The sequence below is a fragment of the Tachypleus tridentatus genome, chromosome 8 (genome assembly GCF_004210375.1).
Source record: "Tachypleus tridentatus isolate NWPU-2018 chromosome 8, ASM421037v1, whole genome shotgun sequence".
Taxonomy (NCBI): Eukaryota; Metazoa; Arthropoda; class Merostomata; order Xiphosura; family Limulidae; genus Tachypleus; species Tachypleus tridentatus.
Window position 1 is genome coordinate 90965354 of NC_134832.1, and position 26849 is coordinate 90992202.

The 26849-nt window shown below is 29.8% G+C and overlaps 1 protein-coding gene across 6 annotated transcripts in view; it reads right to left on the reverse strand.

Annotated features, from left to right (window-relative positions):
• The window catches only part of Sptz (zinc finger FYVE-type containing 26 spastizin), a 137418-nt gene that overhangs the window by 52556 nt on the left and 58013 nt on the right, over positions 1-26849 (reverse strand). For 4 of the 6 annotated variants that reach the window (XM_076450137.1, XM_076450135.1, XM_076450134.1 and 1 more), the window contains exons 15-24: positions 26546-26787; positions 25506-25633; positions 23612-23697; positions 19191-19291; positions 17312-17404; positions 16064-16250; positions 14417-15183; positions 11538-11723; positions 9021-9089; positions 8188-8385 (exon numbers count right to left, since the gene is read on the reverse strand). In XM_076450137.1, the coding sequence (XP_076306252.1) occupies positions 8188-8385; positions 9021-9089; positions 11538-11723; positions 14417-15183; positions 16064-16250; positions 17312-17404; positions 19191-19291; positions 23612-23697; positions 25506-25633; positions 26546-26787 (2057 nt within the window). The remainder of the gene's footprint in view (positions 1-8187; positions 8386-9020; positions 9090-11537; positions 11724-14416; positions 15184-16063; positions 16251-17311; positions 17405-19190; positions 19292-23611; positions 23698-25505; positions 25634-26545; positions 26788-26849) is intronic. The other 2 variants (XM_076450138.1, XM_076450136.1) reach the window with 1 other exon arrangement.

The following is a 26849-nucleotide window of genomic DNA, read 5'->3' on the forward strand; positions in this document are numbered from 1 at the left end:
TGATATACAGACCAAATTTGTAATGTGAAAAAAAAAGAAGACATTTGAAACATCTACCTTGGTTAAGTACAACCAAGGAAAAAGGGTTCAACACAGACTGAAAAAGTAATTTGTCCAGAAACAAGGGAAAATAAAGTGATTCAGAGATTACAAGTTGATAACAGGGACCCAAACACTCAACTCCATGGGGAAAATAAAAAGACAAGATTACAAACCCTGAATGAGGTGGAAGACAGATTCTACAGCTCCCACTGCTAACAAAAAGAACACTGTATTCTGAAGATGAATGAACAGAATACCTGTGGGAAGAGGATAATGAGAAAGAAGAGGTAAAGTGTCTGAAAAGACGAGAGACAAACAATGAGAAAGAATATGCAGATCCCTTGGGCTACTGAATAAGAAAAAACAGAGGAAGTTAAAGTGGAAGAAGTGAGTACTGATAGGACCAGAACCCAGGATCAGTGTTAAAGAAGAGTCAGAAATGAGAGCTGCAACAACTAACTGTGTAGTTGGGGAGGAAAAACAAACAGAAGTGAGACAAGAAAGTACAAAAGAGTGGTAACCCAGCATGAAACACAAGGATGGGTAGCAGTGACTAGTGTGTCAATAAATTAAGGAAACAAAAGACAATTATGAGGGTAACAGTAACATACTGGGATTCCAAAAACTAGGTGTAAGCAACTGGGCAAGATGAAGGTAGATAAATACAGGAAAAAGAAATGAGGATGCTCAACTGGATAGATCCCTAAAATAGAGAAACTACACCCAAATATACAGGAAGGGAAGAAATAGAAATAAAAGCAGCAAACAAATAATAGTGGGTGTCTCCACAAAAACTACTGGGTTTGTAATTAAGAGTCTTATGAGAAAATGAAGGTAAAAAAAAAAAAGAAAAAAGAATAGAATAAATATTTTCATTAACTGTGGGCCTTAATGAAACAATTGAAACATAAGAAAATAGATTTTATCCAAAAGCTACCTATATATTGTGATGTGTGAGCTGCATATGCTCTTGTGCATGAAATCCACATTCTGTGATAGAGACCAGTACATGTTTGACTTCTCATCAATTTATGTAGAATCTTAGGTATGTTGCAGGCCTAATAAAGTAAAATATTAAATTTATTGGTGTGACTTGTAACAAATTGTTACTTTAACAAACAATGGATGCAGTTTTAATGCTTTCTTTCTGTTACTGGCATAAGCACATAGAAGTATAAAAAGCTATAACATTAGCAAAAATTAGACCTAGACTAGGTCTAAGGTCAACAAACACTGATATACACATGGGAGTAGTAATAGATGAAGGCTTTATTTAAAAAAAAAAAAAGTACAATATAATATTAGATACACATCTGAATCCTGCAAAAGCAATTCAATGAAGATTTTATGTTTGAGTAAAATAACATGTTATTTAGAGATATGCCTTTACACATCAGATAGCCTATGAGAACAGTGGTTCATTTCACTTAAAATGGGTGGTACTAATAAACCTCTAGATATAATATTGAATACATTTTCTTTTGAATCTTTGGAAAACTAACTTTAACATTAGATCTAGTTGAGCTACCTGTTATACACAACTCAGTTTTCTTCTTGCATCAAATGAATGAACAATTAAGTCTAGACTTGAAATTAGCCACTTATGCCTAGTTCTAATATTAGTCAGATGGCCTTTAGTGCTAAATATTGTACTTATATTGATCCATGCAGACATCACTGAGTATCTGTAACAATTTTTCTATGTTGTAATGTAGATCCACATCTAAAGACTAGATCTAGTTACCATATTAAGCTTAGGTATGAACATTAGATATGTTACATTCTAATGTTAGTGTCTCAATTAATACTGAATCATGAGAATGATTTGAGATCTTGCCTACCCTCATTCTTAAAGGACCTATACTATAAAGTATATTATGCAAAAATGTAATCTCTTAATACAAATATTATGATTTTTATTATCTTATACCCAAACATGCAATGTTTAATAAAACATTAAAAAGCACAAAATAAAAATTATTATGATATCAACACATGAGTTAAAATATGGTAATCACATTCTTAGGCCTGAGTATACATAACAAATCAGTCCATTTCACTGATAATTAGTGTTTTCAAACTTTATTTATCTTTGAACTTCAATAAATCTTTTGGGTCAGTTCACTGTCTAAATTTCAAAACTTTTCCAGAACCTTTCTAAATTTTTTGTAATATATCAAAACTTTTCAATGATTTCCAAGATCATGGGAATTCTGTACAGAATATCATATACCTGATTTAAAAGCAAAGCTAACATTTTAAAAGGGCTAAAGACAGAACAACTGATCAAAATTGTTTACAGTAATGGTAGGCTCCATAGGAGGCAAAGGAAAAAAGATTATGTATTTGAATTTAAAAAGAATAGGCAGAAAGAAACCAACCATCTGATGCATAAATATGGAAATATGATCAGTTAGCCTGTTGGTACACACAATGGTTCATTTTAGCTCAATAAGATTGTGGATGGTTTGTTATGCCCAATGTAAAAGTACCCCTCGACAGAATAACATTTGAGATCCGTCACTTACAGATGCATACTATTCTAAGAAAAACTAAAGGAATAACAACTTGTTATCAGGTCCATGAACAGATAAAGTTCTTTCAGTTACTACTGAATTAACTAGAAACAATGCCTGAAAAGGAATGCCAGGCTTTGAAACTTTATATATATAAATATGTTTTATTTAGCACCCATTATTGGAAGTAGCCTAAAATATAAACATGGTGGCTAAAAAAAAACAAAGTTGCAGTCATGGGTCAAAAGCAATGCAGCACTGAAAAAAGGAATGCATTTGATTAAAGTGACCAGAAACCCAAAAAGCACAAAAAAAAACATTCTGACCATAGGCATGCTGGGGAAGAAAACAGTCTGTGATCATGTCCCTGTGTTCACAAGAATTATTGCAGATGGAGATTGTGTCATCTTCCTGTTAGTGGAAGGTTACAGCATTATGACTGTTGTCACATGTTGATACATTAACTGGGCATGTGTAAGGGTGAAAGGTTGATCAAGGTTTATGACATGTGCAGGAAATTCCACAGTAATGAAGTACAAAGTAATAGCTCTTAGTGGTACAGAGAGTAGTAGTATTTCTGAAGAAATAAGTTAAATATGAATGAAAAACAGAAAAAAAAAAGAAGAGTGAATTAAGAAAAGGACATTAAAATCAAGGTTTGTTTTGGATATTCATGCAAAGCTACACAGAGACTACTTGATCTAATTTTCAACTGATAAGACCATAGGAAATGCAGCTTGTTAACAGCACCTACCATTACATTAGTTCTTGGGTTATTCTAACTTAATAATGTCTCAAGGTTCCAAAGTGTTATAGTAGGATTTTTAATGAATGGAATGCAAAACATTATACCCTCAAATTCATAGTACAGAATGATAACCATAAAGCTAAGATCAACTCTCAAATGAATAAAGAATAGGGCAATTAAAATAAACTGATATTAATAATGGATAGAACAAGTGAAATAAATTATGGATATATGAAGGATAAAATAAATAATTAATGGAAGTATAAAAAAAAGGAATTAGGACAACTGTAAAATTAATTAAACAAATAAATATATAAAAAGCAAATGAATTAATAAAGTGCAATGAAGAATACCATTAAATATAAACAAATACATTTTAAAAATCCATGAGCATTTTTTAAAAATTGGCTATTCTTCTTCACAAGCAACATGAGTACATGTTAAAAGAGTTTGGTGTAAAAAGTGTGAAAAAATAAAAACACATCATGCAGGGTCAAAGTGCTACTCGCATAAATTTTGATATGTAATTCAAACAATAATATTGAAGGTTTTGCACACTGTCTTGTATAAAAAGACAACCAATAAACTACAATACCTGCATTATAAAAATTGTCACTCTTCACATGCCAAACCCTCCACATTTAGTAAGCTCTAGATTTAAGATAATCTGTTCTGAGATAAAGAACTATGACATTCACATTGAATTTTTAACAAAAAAGATGTTATACTCAGAATACTGTGACCATAGAAACTGTCAAAGGTACTAATTCTCTCAATACAGATTCAATCAATCTGACCAACTGCATGACCTCTTTGTACTCATTCAAAATTTTTATAGATTTAACACTTATAACTTTGAATAGTGTGTACATCTTCACAATATTTGAGTCTTTCACACATACAAAAGTCATATTTAACTGAAATACTTTTAATAAAATAATATAAATTTGTTCATGAATATATTATTTGTTTTAAATAGTTCACATGAAAAATAATTTATGTTAAAATTAAAAATACTTTTCCTCATTTCATAAAACCTCAAATTTCCCTTGTGTAGTCCCTAAAACTTCCTAAATGTATTTCAAACCTTTTTTCCAGTAAAACATTATAGTTTATCTGTTATTTCTCTAGCCTATCTCCAAACAGGGTTGGTCAATTAGACAGACCCCATAACCACCAAAAACAAAAATTGAAATAAATCTAAATTACCTTTTTTCCTTCCTAGAATGACTTTAAATTATAACATACCATATTTTTATCCTAACAGCTCCAAGTTGGTAACAGTACACATCTATTTATAATTAAATTTTAATATTTTATTGTCCTTTGAACTGTGTAACTATTATCCACAGCTTCATATGTAGTAACTCACTCAGGAAATGTGCAGCTCATGTTATGCTAATAAATTACATTATGCACAAGCTACTACAAACTGCTTCCATGTGTGCCTTATGAAACATTTTTATTATAGTATTATTAATATTTACTTTACCTAAGCTTAACTAACCTAAAATGAACCATATTTTTATATTTAGTTACTTTTATAATTATACATACAGAATAAACATGGAAAGCAAGAAATAAAATACTTAACCAATCTTCTTTTTTCTTCATCTTAATTGTTAAAAAGAGTTAAACCTAATTACTAATGACAGTAACCCACTTAATTTCCATTTAACTAAATAAGCACCAAACAATATACAGTGGTATCTTGGTTCTTGAATGACTCCCTTCTCGAACAATTCGGTTTTCGAACATATTGTTGAGAAAAACATGTCTCGGTTGTCGAACATAAACTCGGTTCCCAAACCAAGCTGTTGTGGCCTGAACCCCTGAAATAACCTGACTGATGACCTGAACAACTCTTCGGCGATTTTTGGCCCATGCCAAAATTGCCCAAAACATTTTACCCGCACCTGTCACTCAGTCCACACCCCCACTAAAATCTGCTGTGAAAGTTTTCATTTTTCTTTTTTTTGTTGTTGTTTTTCTAAATATTCTGATTAAATAAGCCACCACAGGGTCAAAGAAGGATAATGAAAGGAGCAAACCAATAAGAAAAGTTGTTAGAGTCATAATATAGGTGAAAAAAGATCTCATAACGAAGTATCTGAGTGGTGTTCATGTGTCTGACCTTGCTACACAGTTTGGTATGGCAAAGTTTATAGTCTGCACCATACTGAAAAATAAAGAGGTCATCAAAGGAACTGATGTTGCAAAAGGAGTGACAGTGCTTACGAAACGAAGATCACAAACAATGGAAGAGGTAGAAAAACAGTTGCTGATTTGAGTAAACAACAAACAGTTAGCTGGTGATAGCATTTCTGAGACCATCATTTGTGAGAAAGCAAAGCAGTTGCATGCTGACCTCCTGAAAAACACCCCTGGAATGAGTGCTGATACAAGTGATGCCTTCAAGGCTAGTAGGAGGTGGTTTGAAAAATTTAGGAAGAGGAGTGGCATACATAGTGTGATGAGACATGGGGAGGGTGCCAGGCAGAAACAAACCTCATTAGACAAGTTTTTAGTGAGAAATAGGTCCAGTGAGTCTCAAGCAGGTTGTAGCGGTGCAAAGAGACAGAAAAGAGAAAGAACTCCAGAAGGAGAGTTACCTGACGTTTTATGGAAGGTGATACCCCTCCTACTATCCATGTTCCTCACCACCTTTCATTTACGCCATCAGCTCTCCTCAGCACAGGTAAAGTGCAGTTAAATTTTCATTTATTGTTTTTTTATTGTGTTTATAGTTTTTGTGTTTGACTTTATGCATGTAAGTATTATTATACAGGTATAAATAAGCAATATTTTTATTTAAAATGCTTCATAATGCGTAATTTTTGGAGGTCTGTAATGGATTAATTTAATTTACAGTATTTCTTATGGGAAAAATTGATTAAGTTTTCTAACAAATTGGTTTTCGAACAGTGTTCTGGAACGAATTAAGTTCGAGAACTGATGTACCACTGTATACTAATAAAATCAAAAAGTAGATAAATTCTCCTATACCTCAAAGACGTTCCAGCTTCCTAACTCTGGTACAACAGTCATTACAAATTCATCCAAGCTAGCCATTAAATTTCTCACAGGAATGCTCTTTGTACTTTGAGTGAAACTAACATTTTACAGAAAATAAAGTAACAGAAAACATCATCTGATAAATGAAAACCTTGGCTTTCTATTGGTTATAGGTAAGATATAATTAAACATAAGAGAATACTTAAATTCTGAAAGAGAGGATGTTACAGATAAGTGTCACAGGAAGGGTCTGATTTTCTATGTGATAGCTTTGCAACTAAACAAAATTGAAGACTATAAAAAATTTGGTTTGTCTGAGCAATGACAATTTTATAAAGATAATTTATTTTAATTTTGTATCTTTTCAAAGGGTAGCAGATAAAATAGGAAAAAATGAGAAAATGTGTCATGTGAACCACACTACGGGAAATTCAGGATTTTTTAAATATTACCTTGTAGAATTATAAACTTAAAACTTATATACTTTTAAAATATGGATTATTAGTGAATATTTTATGCTATTCTAATAGGTATAACATAAGCAAAAGGTTGTTTAATAATATTTTGAATGTAAGACACTTAAACCTTGTATCTTGCATAGTGAAGGATACCCCCAGCAATAGATTTAATATCTCATGCAGTGACACCTTGAAATAATTACCGATTGAAAAATTCCTCCCATGTTCTGCTGGTTATCACCTATCACTCAAAATTGAAAAAAATCTATCCCAGATCCTGAAAAAACAATTTTAGTTCCTTCAACTAAGTGATTTTTGCTTTGTTGTTTCTTTTCAGCAACATAAAATGTTGAAATCCATCTCAGTTCATGCAGTGGTCAGCTTTAACTCTCCACTGAGTGGATACTATCCCTGTACTAGCAAACACTGTCAAATATGCAAGTTTATACAACTGACCAGCTCATTGATAAATATTAGCTAAATTATACAAAATCATAAAACCCACAATTTACACTACTGTTTATCTAAATCTAGTGTCAAAAATGCAACTTACAATATGTTTGACAAACTAGCATAACCATACAAGAACATTCTAACAATCATAAATATTCCATCATTAGAAATAGAACTTCTTGTAGCTAAATGTTTTAACATGTCTGACAACTTTCTTTGAGACATTAAACTCATAAATATAAATATTGGATTCACATCAAAATGAGACAGTGAAATTATGTATACTTGCTGGACAATAACTTCAAAAACTGTGATGCCTAATGGCATTAATCACATCACAGTATTGTTGACCACTAAACTTTTAGGGAAAACAATCTAATCTACAGTTAATCTATACATTTCACAAGGATTAATCAACACTTTTAATCTATTTTATTGTCTCTTTGTATTTCTTTTTAAGTTTTAAAAGAAACTTTTTATTTGGATTCCCATCTTTTTTTGGGTCTCTAGAATTAAATGCTTCCATTATTTTATATATGCTAGTTTTATGTGTGTGTGTGTGTGTGTATTATATTAAAGAATGTTTTACATTTTCACCTCAGCTTTGAGATCTTATTATTCATTTCACCTTTTTCATACTTTTTTGTAACATTAAAATAAATAGAAGCTCTTGATATTTCTGTTGCTTCATTCAACACTCTTCTTCAATCAATATGATTTAACTTTTACACACACCATGACGAAGATTTTACACTAGCATGGAGATCACTTCTTTTTGGTACTTATTACACCAAACTCTTTAACGTTTATTATTTTTACTCCTAAAGAAGCAAATTACTTGAAAGCTTCTGTATCTTTTGAAATATACTTGAATCTTTTTTGTGATCTATTATGCTAATTTTTTTTAAGATGGATTAAACATAAATATTCCTGCACAATATACAGAAGAAATTACCTTCAAACCAGAAGCTATTCCAGAATATTTCTGGATCATCTCTGGAGACATGCCTGAAGGAGGGTGAGCCATTAAAAACTCAACTATTGCCACTTTTCCCATGTTTGTGAAGACACAAGTAAGGAGTCTTTCACACACGTTCAGCCCATTTTCCTTTTCAAACATTTCTTTCAGAATCTTGTTAAAACAAAATGAAGACTGAAAACGTTTTTTAGATTTTTTTCATTTAATGAACAAGCCTATATTTGTACATTCCTGAGTAGAATATTTGCTTCAGAAAAAAATTTACTTTTACAATAATTACAATAGTAGTTTTATTTTTGGTTAATATATAAAAATTTAAAAAGGTTTGAAATTTCAACAAAAGAGAAAAACATGGTTTCAGGAAAACAAGTCTTTGAACAGATATGTTCATATTGTAAAAATAATATAATTCTAAAGGAAAGATTAAAGTTAACAATCTTTAAATGTTGCATTAAATCTTTGAATTTTCTTTAAAATTTCTTACATCCATTAACTTAACAGATAATATATAAACTTAATTATATAATTTTTCTATGGTAATATGCACAATGAAATTCTTAAAGAAAAATGATGGTTATAATTAACTGCTCATTCTAGATATAGAATTACCCATAACAGCTGGTGATCTGTCCTACTAACTTTCAATATAAGGCAGCTTACAACTTTTGATAGACATATAAAAAATTCTATGATTAAATTAAAACTTGTTTTATATAACAGTTTATTCTACTTTTATAAAAAATATCAGATATCATAAAAATATGTAATTTCCTTTGAATAAAAATGTACATGAAAAAAAGGTTTTTTACCAATTCAGCTGCCTCTAACTCAGGTGGGTCACATTCCAGATAGTAACAGACTTTAAGTTCTGACATTATCTGTAAAATTTCAAATTATTTATACATTTATTCACTTTTCAGCCATGACTAAGCATACAGTTGTATAACTATGGCCAAAAGTTTTGTATCACCCTGGAGTTTAATGATACAAAATTTAAAAAAAAATCATATAAAAAAATCACATAATTTAGAATTTTATTTAACATTATTTAATCATACAAAGTATACACTGACTTCAAAGGTCTACTGAAAACCATAATAGCAGTACTTACTACTTTCAGGTATAGACTCTACAAAGCACTGAAGAGTCAAATTTATTCTTTAGATTCGTCCATACAGGTTTTAAATGTAACATGTAGGTTTCATTCAACTTTACAAAAAAAATTAGATATGCTTAGTGAGCCAAAACATTTAGCCATACATATAAAGTCCAAAAAAAAAGTAAAGATAGTGTAACACAGTATTACATCTGGATACAATTTCTTGAGGGTATGATCCCAGCTACTTCATACAATTTATGTGTCATTCTTTAAACTGTGAAATTATAAAAAGATACAGTTATAAAAATCATTAAAAACTCCTCCTTGAGTCTGTGAAATTCCATTTTAATAATCATGATTAGAAAATTATATTTTATATGTATTTCATTAGTTCCAACTTTATTGACATACATCAATCTTGTTTTGTATTTTATTTTGCCATAGCAGTGGTTCATCATGGCTATAAATTGTAAATAAAACATAGTGAAAATTGATAGAGCTGTAAGCATTCAATGACCTGGCCTGACACAATGGCATGAGTAGCAATATTTTTGCTTATAATATTCATGGGCAAGATCAATTTATATTTTTTAATAAACTGTTTTATTCAAAGCAAATAAATTATTTTACTTACCTATATTGATTCAATTCAATAATCTTAACAGTAATACAAAAACATTTAATAAATAAGAATAAAATTAGCATTTGAATTGTTAGAACATTTTGCTATTGCCTACTGTAGTCCCTAAGCTTAACTGGGTTTACCTAATGTTTTGTCACACCAGAAACTTTCTACAGTTTTCAAACAAATATAATTTAATTTGAAGATATTTTTAAGAACAACAACAAAAACAAATTCAAAGAAACTATAAAGATGCTTCCTTAACTGTGGTTTGTCCACAAATCTGCTGAACTTCACATTAAATTCTGTTGATCTCTGCACAATCTACATCTAATCATTTTCCTACAAAATCATTAGGTCTTTTCATATGAAATTGCTGACTTTCACTTGTGTGAAGAGTGGCTGTATGTACATGAATTATAGTGATCTTTTAGTAGAATGTACAAATCCATTATATACAAAATAACAGATAAATAACAACTTACCTCTTTTTTTGTATACAACAGATTTATACACTTTACTAAAAGAGCACCATATTTTACGTACATCAAATTTAAAATTATAGTAAATATTCTTTTTACAATAGAAGAGTAATCCAAAGACCCAATCACAGTTTTATAAAATACTAATAGCACTTAGTCACTGCACAATGTCTTACAATACATGAATAACACTTAACTATTAAAAGATATTTTCCAATGTAATAACAGCACTTCAGTGCTCAAAACCTTCTAAAAATTAACATTTAGCCATTAGAAAATATCTCCATTGTATGAATAGCATGTAGTCATAATATAATACTAAATAATATTTTATATGCATGAAGCTACACCAAAGCACCCAAACACTATTAACTGCACCAACATCACATGTATTTTGGGAACATCTGGACCTTTAATATGAAAAGGCATCACTTGAAAAAGTTAAAAAAAAAACACAACACAAAGTTTTTGAAATGAGTTTAACTGTGATCTATAACACCAGTCAACAGATTGTTTTAAAAATGATACTCAAATTTATGTAAGACAATTTTTGTTTAATTAATTAGAATTGTGTTGAAATATAATACAAACTGTTTATTATTATATCAAATTACATCTAACAAATAATACTTAATCAACAGATTTAAATATAGATAATATATCATTAAACAGAACAATCTATTATCTATCTAAGCAGAACTATCTGCTTATGTAATAATATCATGATACCTTATTGTTTTTACTCAGGGTATAATGTTAAAATCACCAATGAAATAACATAGGCATATAAAGATATTCCTGAGAAAATAATGAGTGTCAGTGAAGCAAAACCAGTAATTGTTACCACAAGCAGACACCATTACTAGTCCACACTACCTGAGGAAAATTTTTTTGAAAAGCTCTATTTACATTAAAATCTGAAAATTTTCTTTTGTAGCATTTCTAACCTAACAGATAGAAAAAACAAAGTAATTGGATTTTAGTGTAAATTTTCATTGCCTCCATTTCCTCAGTGGCTATCACAAAAATCTTTTATATGAAAAAACCCATTCACCAAGTTATAATAGCATAAAATGAAAATAAGTTCTCCTAATACAATATTCCAAATACTCATTTAACTTACCATCTTGCATTCATCTGGAATAGGGTGAATTTCAGCCCACTCTAATGCCAACTTGTACTCTCTTGTAGACTGAAGAGAGTTCAATAATGCAAAAACATTTCCATTTGAACACTCAGACACTTCCTGCCAACTCTTGAATGTAACAACACCCTCTTGATTTGAAATTTGTTTACTGGCTGTTTGAATCTTGCCATGTGAAAACCAAAGGATGTAATAAATACATGAATATTACAGAACTATTAGTTGCAAGTACACAGAAACATTTCAGATATGATATCATATCATTTTTTAACAAGACTATCCTAAAAAATAAAAAAAATGAAGGAGAGAAATACACAAAGTGTATACTAATATATATATATACACACACACACAATTTTCAAACCACTGGAAGAAAAGTGAGAGAACATGTTAGGCAGCATAATCAATTAATTTAATGAAAAGTTCAGAAAAGAAATAGGGCTTATATATTCATTTATAAACTGATAAACCAAATTTTTGCCAAATTATTCCATAAAAATAATAGTATTAATAGACCACCATATTATTTTACATACAATCTAACAATGTCACTGTATAATAAGTAGTATTTAGATAAATTCTTGAAAACAAAATACTGATGTATGAAAACAGACTTTTCAAATTTTAGAAAAGTAATTTTTAGCAACTTAATGCAATACTATTCCCCTAACTAAGTTCTAAACACATTATGTAAACTGCCAGTAAAATACAATCCATAATATTTCATCTTGTTCAATTATAAAAAACAATGCAATTCTTCCAAGTTATGACACTATATTCAAATGCTTATCAATGAGATGGTATACTGTATATGTAAGGATAGTAAAGGTACTCAAATTAAGCATAATACAAGAATTCTTATTAAAAAATCAACAATGAGAGAGAATTGTACTTTAAAAATGGATTAATACTCAATTTCATTTGTTTCTCTACACAACAAACTTAAAAGTAAGACAGGAAACCATATCTTAAAATACAAACCATAAAGTTACTGATCCACCAAATTGTTTATCTTTCTTCTTATTTCAGTAAAGATAATTCCATAACAATTTCAATACTAATTTCAGTTTGAATCTAAATACACTCTGTGTGTTTCTGGATAGCACCCACTGTCATTGCTTAGTCTTAATAACTATTATATATATATATATATATATGTGTGTATATATAAAAATAATAATTCTAATATAAATTATATTAAGTTTAGCTTTTATACAGGGTTAAACAGGAATTACCAGCCAACAGATTAAGATTAAATTACTGTAATGTGTAGAATACTCAATACTTTGTACACTTAAATTTTGTATTATGTGAAAAAGTAAAAAAAAAAAAAGACAATACATACAATATGGTAGAACCTTGATTAATGACTACACACCATTAAGTTCAGACCTTTTCAGTCTCTTTACTATTATCTGTAACCAAAATAAATCTTGCAATAACAAACACTTTGATATACTGGATTAAGAGAAATGTCTTAAGTCCCATTTTCTACACAAGCACTCAATAAAGTTGGCAGTTATCTTTGTATGCCTGTGAATTCCAAACTTCCCACAAGGATGATAAGTATTCAAACATTTGCAAGGTTTATTGGATCGGCTCCAAACCATATACTGTAATAAACATTTCCACAGATTCTGATTGTAATCTTACTACACTAGGAAATTGTTGCTGTAAACACTGGAGGATACACAAGCTGACACATTCTACATAGTATTCTCGAAGCAGGAGTCAAGTTTGCTTATTTCTGTGTGCATGCTTTGTTGCTTTCAACAGTATCATATCATGGTGTCAAGTAAACAGTCTAATGAAACAAGTGGTAATTTGTTGCTTTATTATCAGCAGATTTCTGTTTCAGTTACTGACATTGAAACAATTACGGAAAATAAATATGAAACATTTAGTAGGTCATATTCTAAAAAACAGTGATTTGAAACTTTGTGAGAAATAATAAAAAAACAAAGGGGGAGTTAATATTTTGTAAATGTAAAATGATATAGGGATGATAGTACCAAAGAAAAAATACAAACAAGAACAAAAGGATAGCACAGGTATACACAGATAATACCTAAATGACTTTCAATATTAAAATTTAATGTTATACTGTAAAATGTATTAGCATAAAACAGTTATGAGGTCAATCAATTTGAGCAACCTTGTAAAAAAACCTGTAATAATCAAAGCACGTTTCGACTCAATTTAGTTTTCCTTGTACACAAGTCTTAGTTACACTACATTAATGCCTATTCGGATATGACTATGATATTATAATAAAACATATAATTCAAACTACACAGGTAAAAAAAGGTATCCAAATTAAAGAATAGGCTAAAAAATCACCAAGTCATTGTTATATATATATTTTTCATATAAATATGATGTTTTGAGCTAGTATTCTGTCAGATTGTACAATTCACAGCTCATGAAAGCACTAGCCAAAACATCATCCTTCTTTAAATATAAAAACTGCAACAAGAACTTGGAAATCATACCATCCACTTTTAATCATGATAAACAAACTGCATAACAGTCAGGAATATACAACTTGCAACTAGAATATTAAAGTCAAGCATGCATTTTATGGTGCAAAATAAAATTTTAAAATTAAAAATTATGTAGGGATGATCTATGTATAGCTGTATCATCCTCATATTATTTTTTTTGCATTCCTTTCAGCATCATCATCCCTGTATCATTTTACATTCATGAAATGTTTTTCGTTACTCGTTCTTGTCTGAAGTGTGAGGATTAGCTTTCATTTTAATGCTATAATATCACGTATGGTAAAGCAACTACAGATACCCTGCTAAATCTATCATAATTCTTTAAAGAGTTGAAAGAATCATGCACATACTCACTTTCTGATAAAGAAGAATTTTCTTCAGAGAACTATCCAGTTGTTCTTTATACTGAGATTCTTTCCTTACTTCTTCATCTGATAAAGCAGTCTGTAATGTTTTTTGGCAGGCTTCTGATGGCCAGAAATTTAAACATGACAGAATACACTGCACTCTATATACAATATTTTGAATTTGCAAGGCAAAGCTCCATGGGTAAAAGTTTTCAGTTGGAGGACAATGAGCCATCTGCCACAAAACTAGATCTTGAAAAAGCGTCAATTCCGAAACTGGTTTCAAATTACCTTTAATATCAAGAAATTCTATTAGTTCAATTACTGATTTAAAATCTTGGCAACTAATTAAACTCTGAAGAAGATTCCATATGAATTCTCGATCAATTTCTTTTTTTAGTGTTGTTTCAACAATTCTTTTATATCCATCATTCATGTCAGAAAATGAACTACATGACTTAGGACAGAAACCACTTGTGTAACCAAGAAGGCAAGCAAGAGGAGTTGTTGAAACATTATCTACCTTTTCTTTCAAACATGAAGAACAACTTTTTATAATTTGCACAAATTCTGCTAAAGGTTGACATCTTTCCTTCAGATATGTAAACACTGCAGAAGTATGAGTTAAATCCCATGAAGTAAGCACTGATTTGGTTGTTGATTTTGTGGTTTGTCCTAATTTGGATTTATTTATATACTGTAAACTAAACCCCACTTCCACTGAAGGGTGTTTGAAGCATAACGTGAATGGTAGAACCCTCCGTCCAGTTTCATCTGAAACAAGTACTTTAATATTTTAATTTAGTCAAGAAAATAAATTTATTATATACATATACATAAAACACAATTAGGACAATAACTACCTCTTAGTGTTTATATATTCTAAATTTAATATATTACCATAAATATTAATTACATTTGAAAGATCTTTTATCTACTACATGAGCTTGTATCATACAGAAACTGATTCTCTTTTTTAAAAGAAACAGAAAAAAATAATTTCATATTCTGTGAAAGTTCATTCATCATGTACTATTTCACAAATAATGTTCCTACATGATTTACTTATCTGCATCAGTTCTTTCATGCCATAAAAATCTTTGCTCATTACTTAATACAGATTTCCATACTGACTCAGTACTTAAAAATATTTGTATTTAAAATCATGTTTTACTTTCAAACTTTCATAAAATGGTTGAGTATTGCTGGAAAAGATATCAAATGCATATAATAACAGTACAACCAAAAGCTTTAAAAATATTTTCATGAACACAGAATTAAAGATACTTATCTCAATTTTTTACCCCTTAAAAAGTGGTTTTCATAAATTCAACTGTTATTTTCTAAGCTTTGACTCTAAGTCTTTTAAGGGTTAAATGAAATATATCAACATCACAGAAGTAACCTTTAAGGTATATTCAGATGAAAAAATGTAATAATGTGTAAAACATAAACAGTTTGAAAACTTTCTAAAAACAACAGTTTCAATGCACCTACTACAATTTTAAAAAACAAACTGAAAACACAAAATAAACAATCAAATTTCTAAAGTCACAATCATGATTATTTAATAAAATATTCAGATAAAGCATATGAAACAGTTTATTTCAGTGAACAGATCTAAGCCTTTTCAATAAACTTTGATTTTTATTACCAATATTTTCAGTGAATCCATGAATGAGATCCCCTTGCAAAAATGTATTTATAGTTTCTCTTTTTTCAACAGTCAGATAATCAGACACGAGTCTGATTAAATCTTCAAAATGAGCTTTGGTAAAATCACTGTTGTCACTCCGAGAGAAATCTTCAGAAAACAGATGTAAGACACCTGGGAGTTCAACCTAATATCATAATTATATTTCTTGCTATAAAATTTGACAATATTTTACACATTGTGTAGAAAATAATACATAACTGTTTCTTGTCTTAGAATTTTACATTGTTTCATACATTATACATTCAAGCTTAATGCTGAAAACCATAATCCGTTTTTCTTTTTCATAGTTAAGGATAAAATAAAAAACACAACAACATAATTTTAATCTTCAACTTAACCAGGATGTTAAAAAATGTCAATTTAAATCAAGATATTTCCTTCAATTCATCACAAATAAAACAGGAAGCAAACAATTCTCAAAATACTTAAATGAATGGTTGAGCATGTAACACTTTTTTTTTATTTAAGTATATAAAAATTCCTTTTTGATTTTTTGAATAAATCTACTGAATGATAAAAAATGTTTAAGATTTTATTTATATTCATTTAGTTTCAAATAGTGCTGATGATTAATTACATTTAGTTTCATTTAACTAAATTTGTACTAGCACCAGCAGATGGAATTTTAAATGGTATTGTACATGATGTATCCTGAAAAGGAAACTTTATAAAAATTAAAATTATAGCAAAATATGAAATAAATAATTAATACTCTAATAATCAATAAACTACCTGCTTTCATTTTTCAGGGCTTATCAATTTTTTAAAATTCCCAACATGTTATGTAGGATATTTTTTATGTAACTGCTTAAACTTTTAACATGCCTCAGTCATGTCTTTCAAGCAATGTCAAATTTTGAACTTGTAACAAATAATTACTTTTATTAAGATCATCTTGAGATTACTTTCTAAATTTTGGTGGTTCTTATGCTTTATAAACATTTTATGGTTAAAAAACAAAAGCCAATTGTTATTTACCAAATTTCATGTACTCCTATGTTATATACTACTGTTATACAAATAACAAAAAACAATATAAAAATAGCTAGCTCTACCATATTTCTGAATAAGTGACACTAACAATAAAACTGTGCTAAACACTTCTTACATGTGCTCACCACATAATCAAATGAACATTCAAACGTAATTCTCTAATAATCACAAAAAAATCACATCTGTGCTTACCATTTGATTTTCTAGATCTACCTGGACATAGTGTGAAAGATAATCAGCCATTGCTCTTTCCAAACGATCATTCAAATTTTCTGGAGAAAGAGCCTGAAACCAACCACATTCAAAATTAGTTTCCTACCTTTAGTAATAGGATAGTAATGTTGATGGGAATCTTAATTTCTAAAATATTTCTTTGATAGTATGACTTTTCCAATTTTACATTTACCATACATCACATATACAATAATATACAGATTCACTAGAACAGAAGGATAGTTGGTGTACAGTGGGAAAAAAAAAATTGCTTTTATAGAATTAAATGTATTAAATTGTATGTAAAATATAATAAGTGTGTGTGTGTGTGTGATGGGAGTACTTAAGAAAGATACAACATATAAAATAATTTAATATCAAAAGACATTACCAATAATTTATTATTTGTGACTATAAGGATAATCTCAGAATGTCTAGTAATAATTAAACTTGTAATAATCTACTCTAGAATTCACCAAATTCAAACAAATTTCACCAAAAACAACATGGATATTTCTGTGAAAAATGTAACTTGGGTACCATGGGGAGATAAAACTAAATTTTTATTGGATTTGAAGTCAGAGAAAACTTTGCCACTTCCAGTTAAGTAGTGGAAGATTATAATTTCTATACCAAAAATGTATTTCTAATCATATTTACCCGATATCACACTTGAGCTTTATCCCAAAGAAAGCTTCTCTTTTCTGCCCATCTAAGCATTGATATGAATTATGTCTCACTTGGCTCCAATCTTTTATACCTCACTATATCACTCATAGTGATTATAGATTATAATCTTGTGATTCTCTTCATTTATGTTAATATAGCCTCTATACATATTTGTATATAAAATCCCTATTAATACATTTTTACTCTCTTTTCCTAGATTGGCAAAATTATCAGATCTGAACACCTGCCAAAGTGGGGGGGAAAGGCAGGACAGTAAGAGTGAAGGTTAGTATTGTCAGAATTATATTTTCAGTGTAGGAAAATGCAAACTTTTGAAACAAACTTGCTTCTTCTCAAACTTCAGTTAGAACCCCACACTGATAAGGTGGAGGGGTTTGTGTGGGAAAGATCCACACAGAAAACATCCCTGCACCAAAAGTGAAAAAAGTTGGGACCACACTACTTCTGGAACACATATGCTCTTTGACTTGTTAATGTGAAATATAAAACATGGATGGTGAAGGCCAACTGACCAGCATCACAATCGTATCATTATGAAAAAGACACATAAAAGGAGAAACATCTATTTCAGAATTATTCCTCCTGAAATATCAGATGCATCTAACCTGGAAATATTTTATGTGCTCACAAGAGTTATCTAGGCTCCAAACATGCAGACAAGAGGATCTATATCCTGCTGTTAGAATTATCCTGCCACAAGAATTACAAAGAAAAAGAAATTAAGAGCCAAGTGGACATACATTCTTCCAAACTTGAAAAAGCACAGAATACAAGAGAATGAACTTAGAATTATGGAGCCAGAATCATTCTTGAAGAATGTGTGTGGACCCATTTTCCTAATCATGACTTGAACCAGAAAATTCAGTAAATAAAGCATATCTTTTACAATCTATTTGGCCCCACTTTCAAAGTTGTTTCTCAAACCAAGAAAATGCAGCTAACAATGTGTTTCTACTATTGTATACCAGCTGACCCAGAAAATACAGTTAAAATCATTTCTTTACAATCTGTAATTCCATTTTCATAACTAAAACTAGAAACACAGAAGCCCAGTTAACACAACAATTTCTTTGCAGGCTAATACACAAGAGATTAATTATGATACTGTTCACCAGTCCAATAAGCTTAATAAATTCAAACATACAAAATAAAAAGGATATGTTTCAACCTGAAGTTTTGGTGAGGATATGGTGCCTTCATTCAACACAAAAAGAAGTCGTGGGTCAGCATCTGTGATGTACTTCTTCCATTTTTCAAGATCTTGTAATTCTAGTGAAATAAATCAGACAAACAGACATCATAATTCCAACAATGCATTTATTTTATTACATGAGTTTATAAACATTGTAATTGAAGATTCTAACCATTAATACAATATATCTGTACATACAAATATACAATTATATGTGTTTTTATATAAGAACAAACAAAACTATCAAAACTTAGAAAAACTTCAATAAAATCAAGCAAAACAAAAGCCATCTAGAGTTTCAAATGTTTAATAACAATAATTTGATATTAACTTTTAAAGTTGAACTATTCAAAAATAAATCTGTATTGTTTGTCCAGGTTTAACACTCATTGGACATTTTTGGAGTAGGCTAAGGAAGCTTTGAAGTCATTTAATAAAATTACATTCTACATACAAAAATTCATCATGATATATTTCTATACTTACTACAAACATCTTGTTTTCACTGTATGCGAAATTCATAGGCTTTATAATATCATAAAATAATTTAAATGTTCTAGTTTAAAACAAAATTAAAAACTTTTAATAATACTTATTAACCCTTTCATAATGAGCTCAGTATAATATATAAATTTGTATACACATTTGCACAAGTTTAGTAATTACACTATAACTTTTAATATAGCATGTGTATCTCCACAAAATCTGGTAGACTTTCAGCAAAGATTACAATTTTATTGTAAACCAAAAACCAAAGTGTAAAGTGAGTTCATGTCATGATTAGAAAAAAAACATTATTCATCCCAAAAATCTCAAATATTATTTGTATAATCACTAAAACCTCCTACATGTATTCAAAATGTTTGTTTTCAGTAACACTTTATATTTTTTATTTTCTATACTCTTAAGTTTGTGGGGTATATCAACTGACCAACCTTGTAACCATTATAAAAAAAAAAAAAGGAAATAAATATAAATTATGCTTTTTTTCATGCTAGAAATGACTATATATTATGACATGAATCTTTAAACTAAGTGCTTTACGTCTTATAATGTTACATATTTACCGTTTTTTATTATGTTGACCTTCCAGTCATGCCTAACTAACATTACATAATTTGAGGAGGTGCACATGCATTTACGTCCAATAGTATAAAGCTGATCTTTACTATTCACAAAGTGACCCTGCTTTAGCTGTGTTTTAGTGAACTAGTATTTTGTAATATATAGTCCAGTTTTAATCATTATACATTATGTATGTATACAGATTATTGATATTTAGAAATAAGTTATGAAATTTATTTTTCTTAAAATATAGAACAAATAAATAAATAAAGAAGTAAAGCAAATAATTATCTCTTCTAGTTATAACCTCTGAATTTAGTTGATGCTGGATATAGGTTGGTAAGCCATTTAAGATTTTGTATTGTATGTGAAGGATATCAAACAAAATTATTTTTCAGGTTTTATACACACAACCAAAAAATCATAAATAACTATACTAATATGTAAGATTCTACTGTCATTTACTAAGCTTAGTGCCTAAGCTGTATTTAGGTCTATAGACTTAGTTTTTTGACATCAGAAACATCCAATTTTAACCAGTGCTGCATTCAACATATCACATTACTCACTAAAATCTATATTTAGGTGGGTTCTTTTAATATTTACTTTTAAATTAAGAAAGCAACTCATATATAATATTAAGGTTTGTATTATGATCTACAATTTGATTCCAAACTTACTGACATAAATTCATAAAATAGAAGTTCAATAAAATTTTGACTGTAAGTCAACAAATGCAATGACATGGTCTCTGACCCACTGACCTGTTACAAAAGGGTTAATAAATACTGAAAAAGAAACAGCATAACAATTAAAATAAACCCACACAAAAACAGTTGAAGAGTTCTGGCTCCAAGTGGAGACAAAATAAAATACACAGTTACATAAACATACCTGATCAAAACTATAATAAATGTATGAAACATATATAACAGAGGAGAGGATAAACACCTTAGTTACTTCTTCCTGAGTAGTGAACATATGAAATATATGTGACAAATACAAAAGACTAGACATCTTATTTATTTACTTCTTACTTTCTTCTGACAAATGTTATAATTTTCCTACACTGAAAATGCATTTACAATAGGTACTTACTTCCACTTACAAGATTAGCTATTCTCATGCAGTGCTGCTCTCTATGTGTAAATGTTTTCTCATTGCACAACACAAGTCTTGTGCACTTTCCTTTTGGAATTAGTACATTCCATCATGTTTTTTATGCAAAGCATCATGCAACATCTATTAACTAATAGTAGCATAGAATGCTGACATGACACATGCATTTCCCTTTACATTCCTCTGTTGAATCTTCACTTCAAAGTGAGAAAGAAAGGTGGGAAGTGTGAGTGGAGGTAAGTACCTATCAGAAATACATTTTCAGTATAGGAAAATTATAGCTTCTGATATGGCATTTACTTCCCTTAACAAACTGAAGATCATGTAATGAGCAAAGAGCTATTAGGATGTGTAGATGGGAATTGAAGACATTAAATTTTGTCAGCCATAATCTGAGGAAAATGCCCATCTCAGGGTGAGAAAGGACTCAATAGAGAACTTGGGAAATCCAATGAAGTGGTTGGAGCCCAACAAATCAATGACCAGTCACCAATCCATGGTTTTCATGAGGACCACAAAAAGACAGTAGTAAAACTTTCCAAGGGTTGATGAAGCAGTTGGAAAGTTCAATGCAAAAACAAATCCTGAACGGTTTCTGACAGATGCTGGTGAGTTATAAGATCTGGAAGAGGTGCAAAGGAAACAGTGTGAGAAGTAATTGGAGGTGAAGATACAAAAATATGAATGAGTCCCCCTGAAAGAACCTTTGTCACCCACTTATGCTTGAGGAAGGGTAGCCAGTGAGGAAGAAAATCCAACAGTCAAGCGTCCACAAGCCCTCAATCTACCAGGTACTGATTTTAAGCTCTTGGGAGTAACAGCACAGTGATCCAGTCATCTAAATTGGGTAGAAAGTGATCAGCATAGACACAAATATCATAAAGGAAGAAAAATCCAAAAAGGGGTTGAGAAGGATACTCGTACAACAGAGAAGGACAGGGGAACTAAGAAATAGAGGAAAGAGATAAAACATAAAAACCCTGAAATACAAAATCTGTGTAAGCTGAAGAAGGCTTACTGGAATCTTCAGACTGGAACTGGGAAGGAATAACATACTTTGGATAAAGAAAAAGAATATAAAAATTGTCATCATGCTGAAGAACATCAGCCAAATCAGAAGGAGCTAGAGTGACTTCAGGGAACAAAGAATAACCCAAATACTGTTCAATCTCCAGACAGACAAAATCAGAAAGATCCACCATCAAGTCATCTGTACCTGAAAACTGAGACAGAAGATTTTTTATTCGTGTGACCCCGAAGTCATAATGCTAACTTTAAAATTCCTAACTTACTAGACTGCACAAAAAGACTGGTACAGAAAAGCCGTGACAACAAATTGGGAGAAAAGCAGCAATCTATGTATAAAAAATAAAATAAATTCACACACAAATCAAAAGTGTGCCATGCAGGAAGCTGAGAAGAACAACATAAAAAAATGCCTGTGTTTAAAATCTGCCATACAAGAAGTGAAAGTTTGGCAGAGGAGTGTAGAGAGAGTCATATATCTTATGTGAGCATAGCTTGCTACCATTGATTAACAAATGGAGCATAGTGATTTGCATAAGAAGCATGTTGGAATATATCAAAGTGTAAAGAAAAATACTGCAAATAGAGGATAACATTAAATGTTAATAGCTAAACTTTATTTTTTTTTTTTATTATTGTTATTAAATATTATTGAAATTTGTGAACTCTAGCCAACTAATAACAAACTTACTGGCATATGATGAGTAAATCAATTATCCTCATCCAAATGCAACAAAATTACTTTCCAAAACTTGCAGCTGCTCTATCAATGAGACATTTATCATATGGTGCACGTTATGTCAGTTAGCAAACTATATTTTATTATCAAACAATCTCATATAGAAATATATACAAAAAGAACAATATTAGTCCAAAAGTGATAAAAGTTTATAGCCCATAAATTAAAAATTTCTTTTTGCTGTTTGATTAATACTGTGACTTGGATTTCAGTATTTATATTGACAAAACCTCAATCAGAAGGTTCAGATCTGCCTTGAACTTGCATGTTTCAAGTTGGCTGATTGAATGGCAAAATCTCAAAACACACAATCAAAAGATGCCTTCATCTTACTGACTAATGAATTTATCATAGCAGCTTGATAAACCTTTATTTACTTTCAGTGATAAATAATTAACATAGATATGATGAAAATACACTAATTTTTTCTTTAGTTATCATAACTTACCAAACAAGAAACATAATGGTGGACTTGCAAGCAGAATTGGAGTTGGAAGACCTTTTCGAAGAATCTTGTAACGCAAGTCAAAAAGACTGAAGAAATATTAACAGCAACATAATTATGTAACATCCAGTGAAGGTAAATGACTTTCATAAACATATATATATTTTCACACAAAGAAGTTTTTTATGAAACCACCATAATAAAACAAATCTTATAATTTTTGTTTTTATAAGCTAGAATGGCCATAAAATAATTTACAGTTATTGTAACCAACAAAAACTAAATGTAAAAATGCATGTATCTTGCTGTTATTACACTACTCTTTCTCTTCAAGGGGTAGAAGTCTGAAAGTTTTTACTGCATTTTAAGTCCAGTATTTATAATATTTTAATTTTTTTGCACAGAGTTGTATTCACTACACTTTGTTTATTTGTTGTATTTTTGATATCTGCACTACCAATCCACAATTTTCAAGTAACAGACCAGAGGTAAGGCAGCCAGTCAACATCACTAATTTTTGACCTCCACTTTACTAATGAATAGTGGGATTAACCATAACATTATGATGCCCCCATAGCTGAGACTCTGAGCATGTTTCAATTACATAAGCTGTAGAGAGGTACTCAACCTTTCTAATCATCAACTAAATTCTGTATTCTTCTTAAGAATGTAAAGTTTTAAAATATGATAAATGAATAATTATTTAGCTTCCATTCATATTAGAACAACTTGCTCACTTATTTGCAAACAGATTTATATACAATTAGCAAAAATAAAATTATTCAAAATATGACAAATGCAACAGTGTCAGCCTATTTTTATATACAGATATACTAAACTCTGCAAGACTTAGTTTTCTGCACAACAGGACAGCAAACACAAAAAAATTCAAAGCTTCACTGTTCAATTTATATAGAATCAATTTATAATTAAAGGAGGCATTTTTCCTGCATGTTCAGGATCTTAACACTTTTTCTTTCCAATCTGATATTTGTTCTTTGACAAATAACTAATACTGTTGGTCACTGACATTTTGAATAGTTATCCATTTTCAGATGCAATTTATTCTGGAACCACACTTGATAACAAAAGCAATTTCAAAATAATGCATAGCACACATTTTTAACAAGTGTATAAGAAGCTCCTTTTATCTTTGTATATATTTTAGTTCTTTACTTGGTTCACAAAAAAAAAGTATGAATAACATAATTTCAAAGTTACCTAAAATGTAAATGCCTTTTTTGAAGATGTATTTGTACTACTTTGCATAAAATTGGTCAAGAAAAACTTCTATTTTAGAAATTATTTACCTAATAAAACTAACGTTTTAAAATGTATAGTATTGGTAACATTTAAAAGTTGAATATAATAATGCATAAATGATTGGACTCCTTTTCCAGCAGTATGGAACTCTACAATTTTCTGAGATAAATGTCTGTTCAATTGAAGTTATGCACAACACTACACAATCAGTTATGTGTTCAACTGAAATGTAGTATAGTAAATTTGCAGACATATCTCTGTGAGGCAAAAGATGAATGAAACCACAGAGTACTTAGCTTTTCTTTAAACTTTTGTAAGTTACTAAACATACTTCATTTAATTCCATGTCATCTTCTTTGGTTATCACCACATAGCTTACAGTTTTTCTAATGATATAAAAAGTAGATGTTTTATGCTTTATAATACTTTATCATCTACACATCAAGTATGCTACTCTGAAAAGAATATGCATAAATGATACAATGTTTGAGTTGTTTAAAAATACACAATGTTCATTTGAAAAAAAAAATTATTTTACTGAATAGAGCAAGATTTTTAGTTACTTCATATATGAAATACATAAAGTTTGATAAATAATTCAATACATGTGTTTCCACATTACTTGTTAACTTACCTGATAAAACCCAGTTGACCAATTTCAATACCAACTAGTTTCTGCTTCATCAAAGATTCCAAACGATTCTCAGAGGCAATCTGGAACTGCACCTTATGATTTACATCACAGCAAGATAAAAGAGAATACTAAAGAATGGAAAATATATTTATTAGATATAAATATTATAGGTAAGTAATGTATATCGATTTAATATTAAATTTAAAATGATCCTGAAACTACAGTAAATGTTATAAATGTATAGCATCAAAATAAGTGCACATAAATATAAGCAATTTTCTTCTAATTTATAAGAAAACTAAACCTAATTTGGCTAAATGTATTAAATTCATAAACTTCTAATTTGAACTAAAAGCTGTGAAATAATGTAAAAAAGTGTGGAAAGTTAACTTGTCCTTTATTGATATCAGAAAACTGTTTATAATAATATATAAAGAAATGACAAACTGAAAAACATGTTAGTTCAGATATTTCTTTCAAGATACATGACTTATATATAGGAAGGGCAACTTTTCACTATTTAACAAACACAACTCATTCATAATGTGCTCTAGCATACAATTTACCTTTGACTTTTAGATCTGCAGAAATTACTATAACTATTTCCTTTGACATGAAAATAAGTTGTACAGTGAATAACAATGAATAAAAATCTACTGTTGTTGTTCCACACGTAACATGAGAGATTCTGGAAAGATTAATCTATATAGACAGAACTTACTGGTCAACTATTGTTATTAGTAGGAACAAGTGTGAAGACAGATCACTACTTGAAGTGAAAGTGACATATTTTCTTCATAAAAATGAAGTCATGAGACAGTTTGCTACTTGTAGTGATAACTCAATTATTTTGTTCATTACAAAAAAGTCTGGAAACACATCACTTCTTGTAGGAGTAAGTCAACTATTTTCTTCGGTTGGAATAAGTATGCTACGATGCTGAAAAACAAATGTGAAAACACACCATAAGCATACATACCAAATAATGTCAGGTTTATTCAGCAAATTGACTATTAAATGAACTGATGGAAATAAAATACCTTTGTGGACATTGCATGGCATGAAAGAGAAGCTACTTCTGAAAAAACTGCAAGCATCCAGGCTATGTTTGTCACATTTGTAAAGAAACACAACTTTTGTTCTCTTGTTTCTAAGCGATCGAGGTCAACAAACTTCAGCTCACAGCATTTGTCTATCCAGTTACATAATGTTGTTTCCTGCCTTAAAGCTTTCACATCATGAACATTCAGAATTCCACCACTCTCTAAACTTAGAAAATATTCTGAAAAAGAAATTTACTATTTGAACTTTTATTCAATAGTAAAAGAAAAATGCAGCTACTCT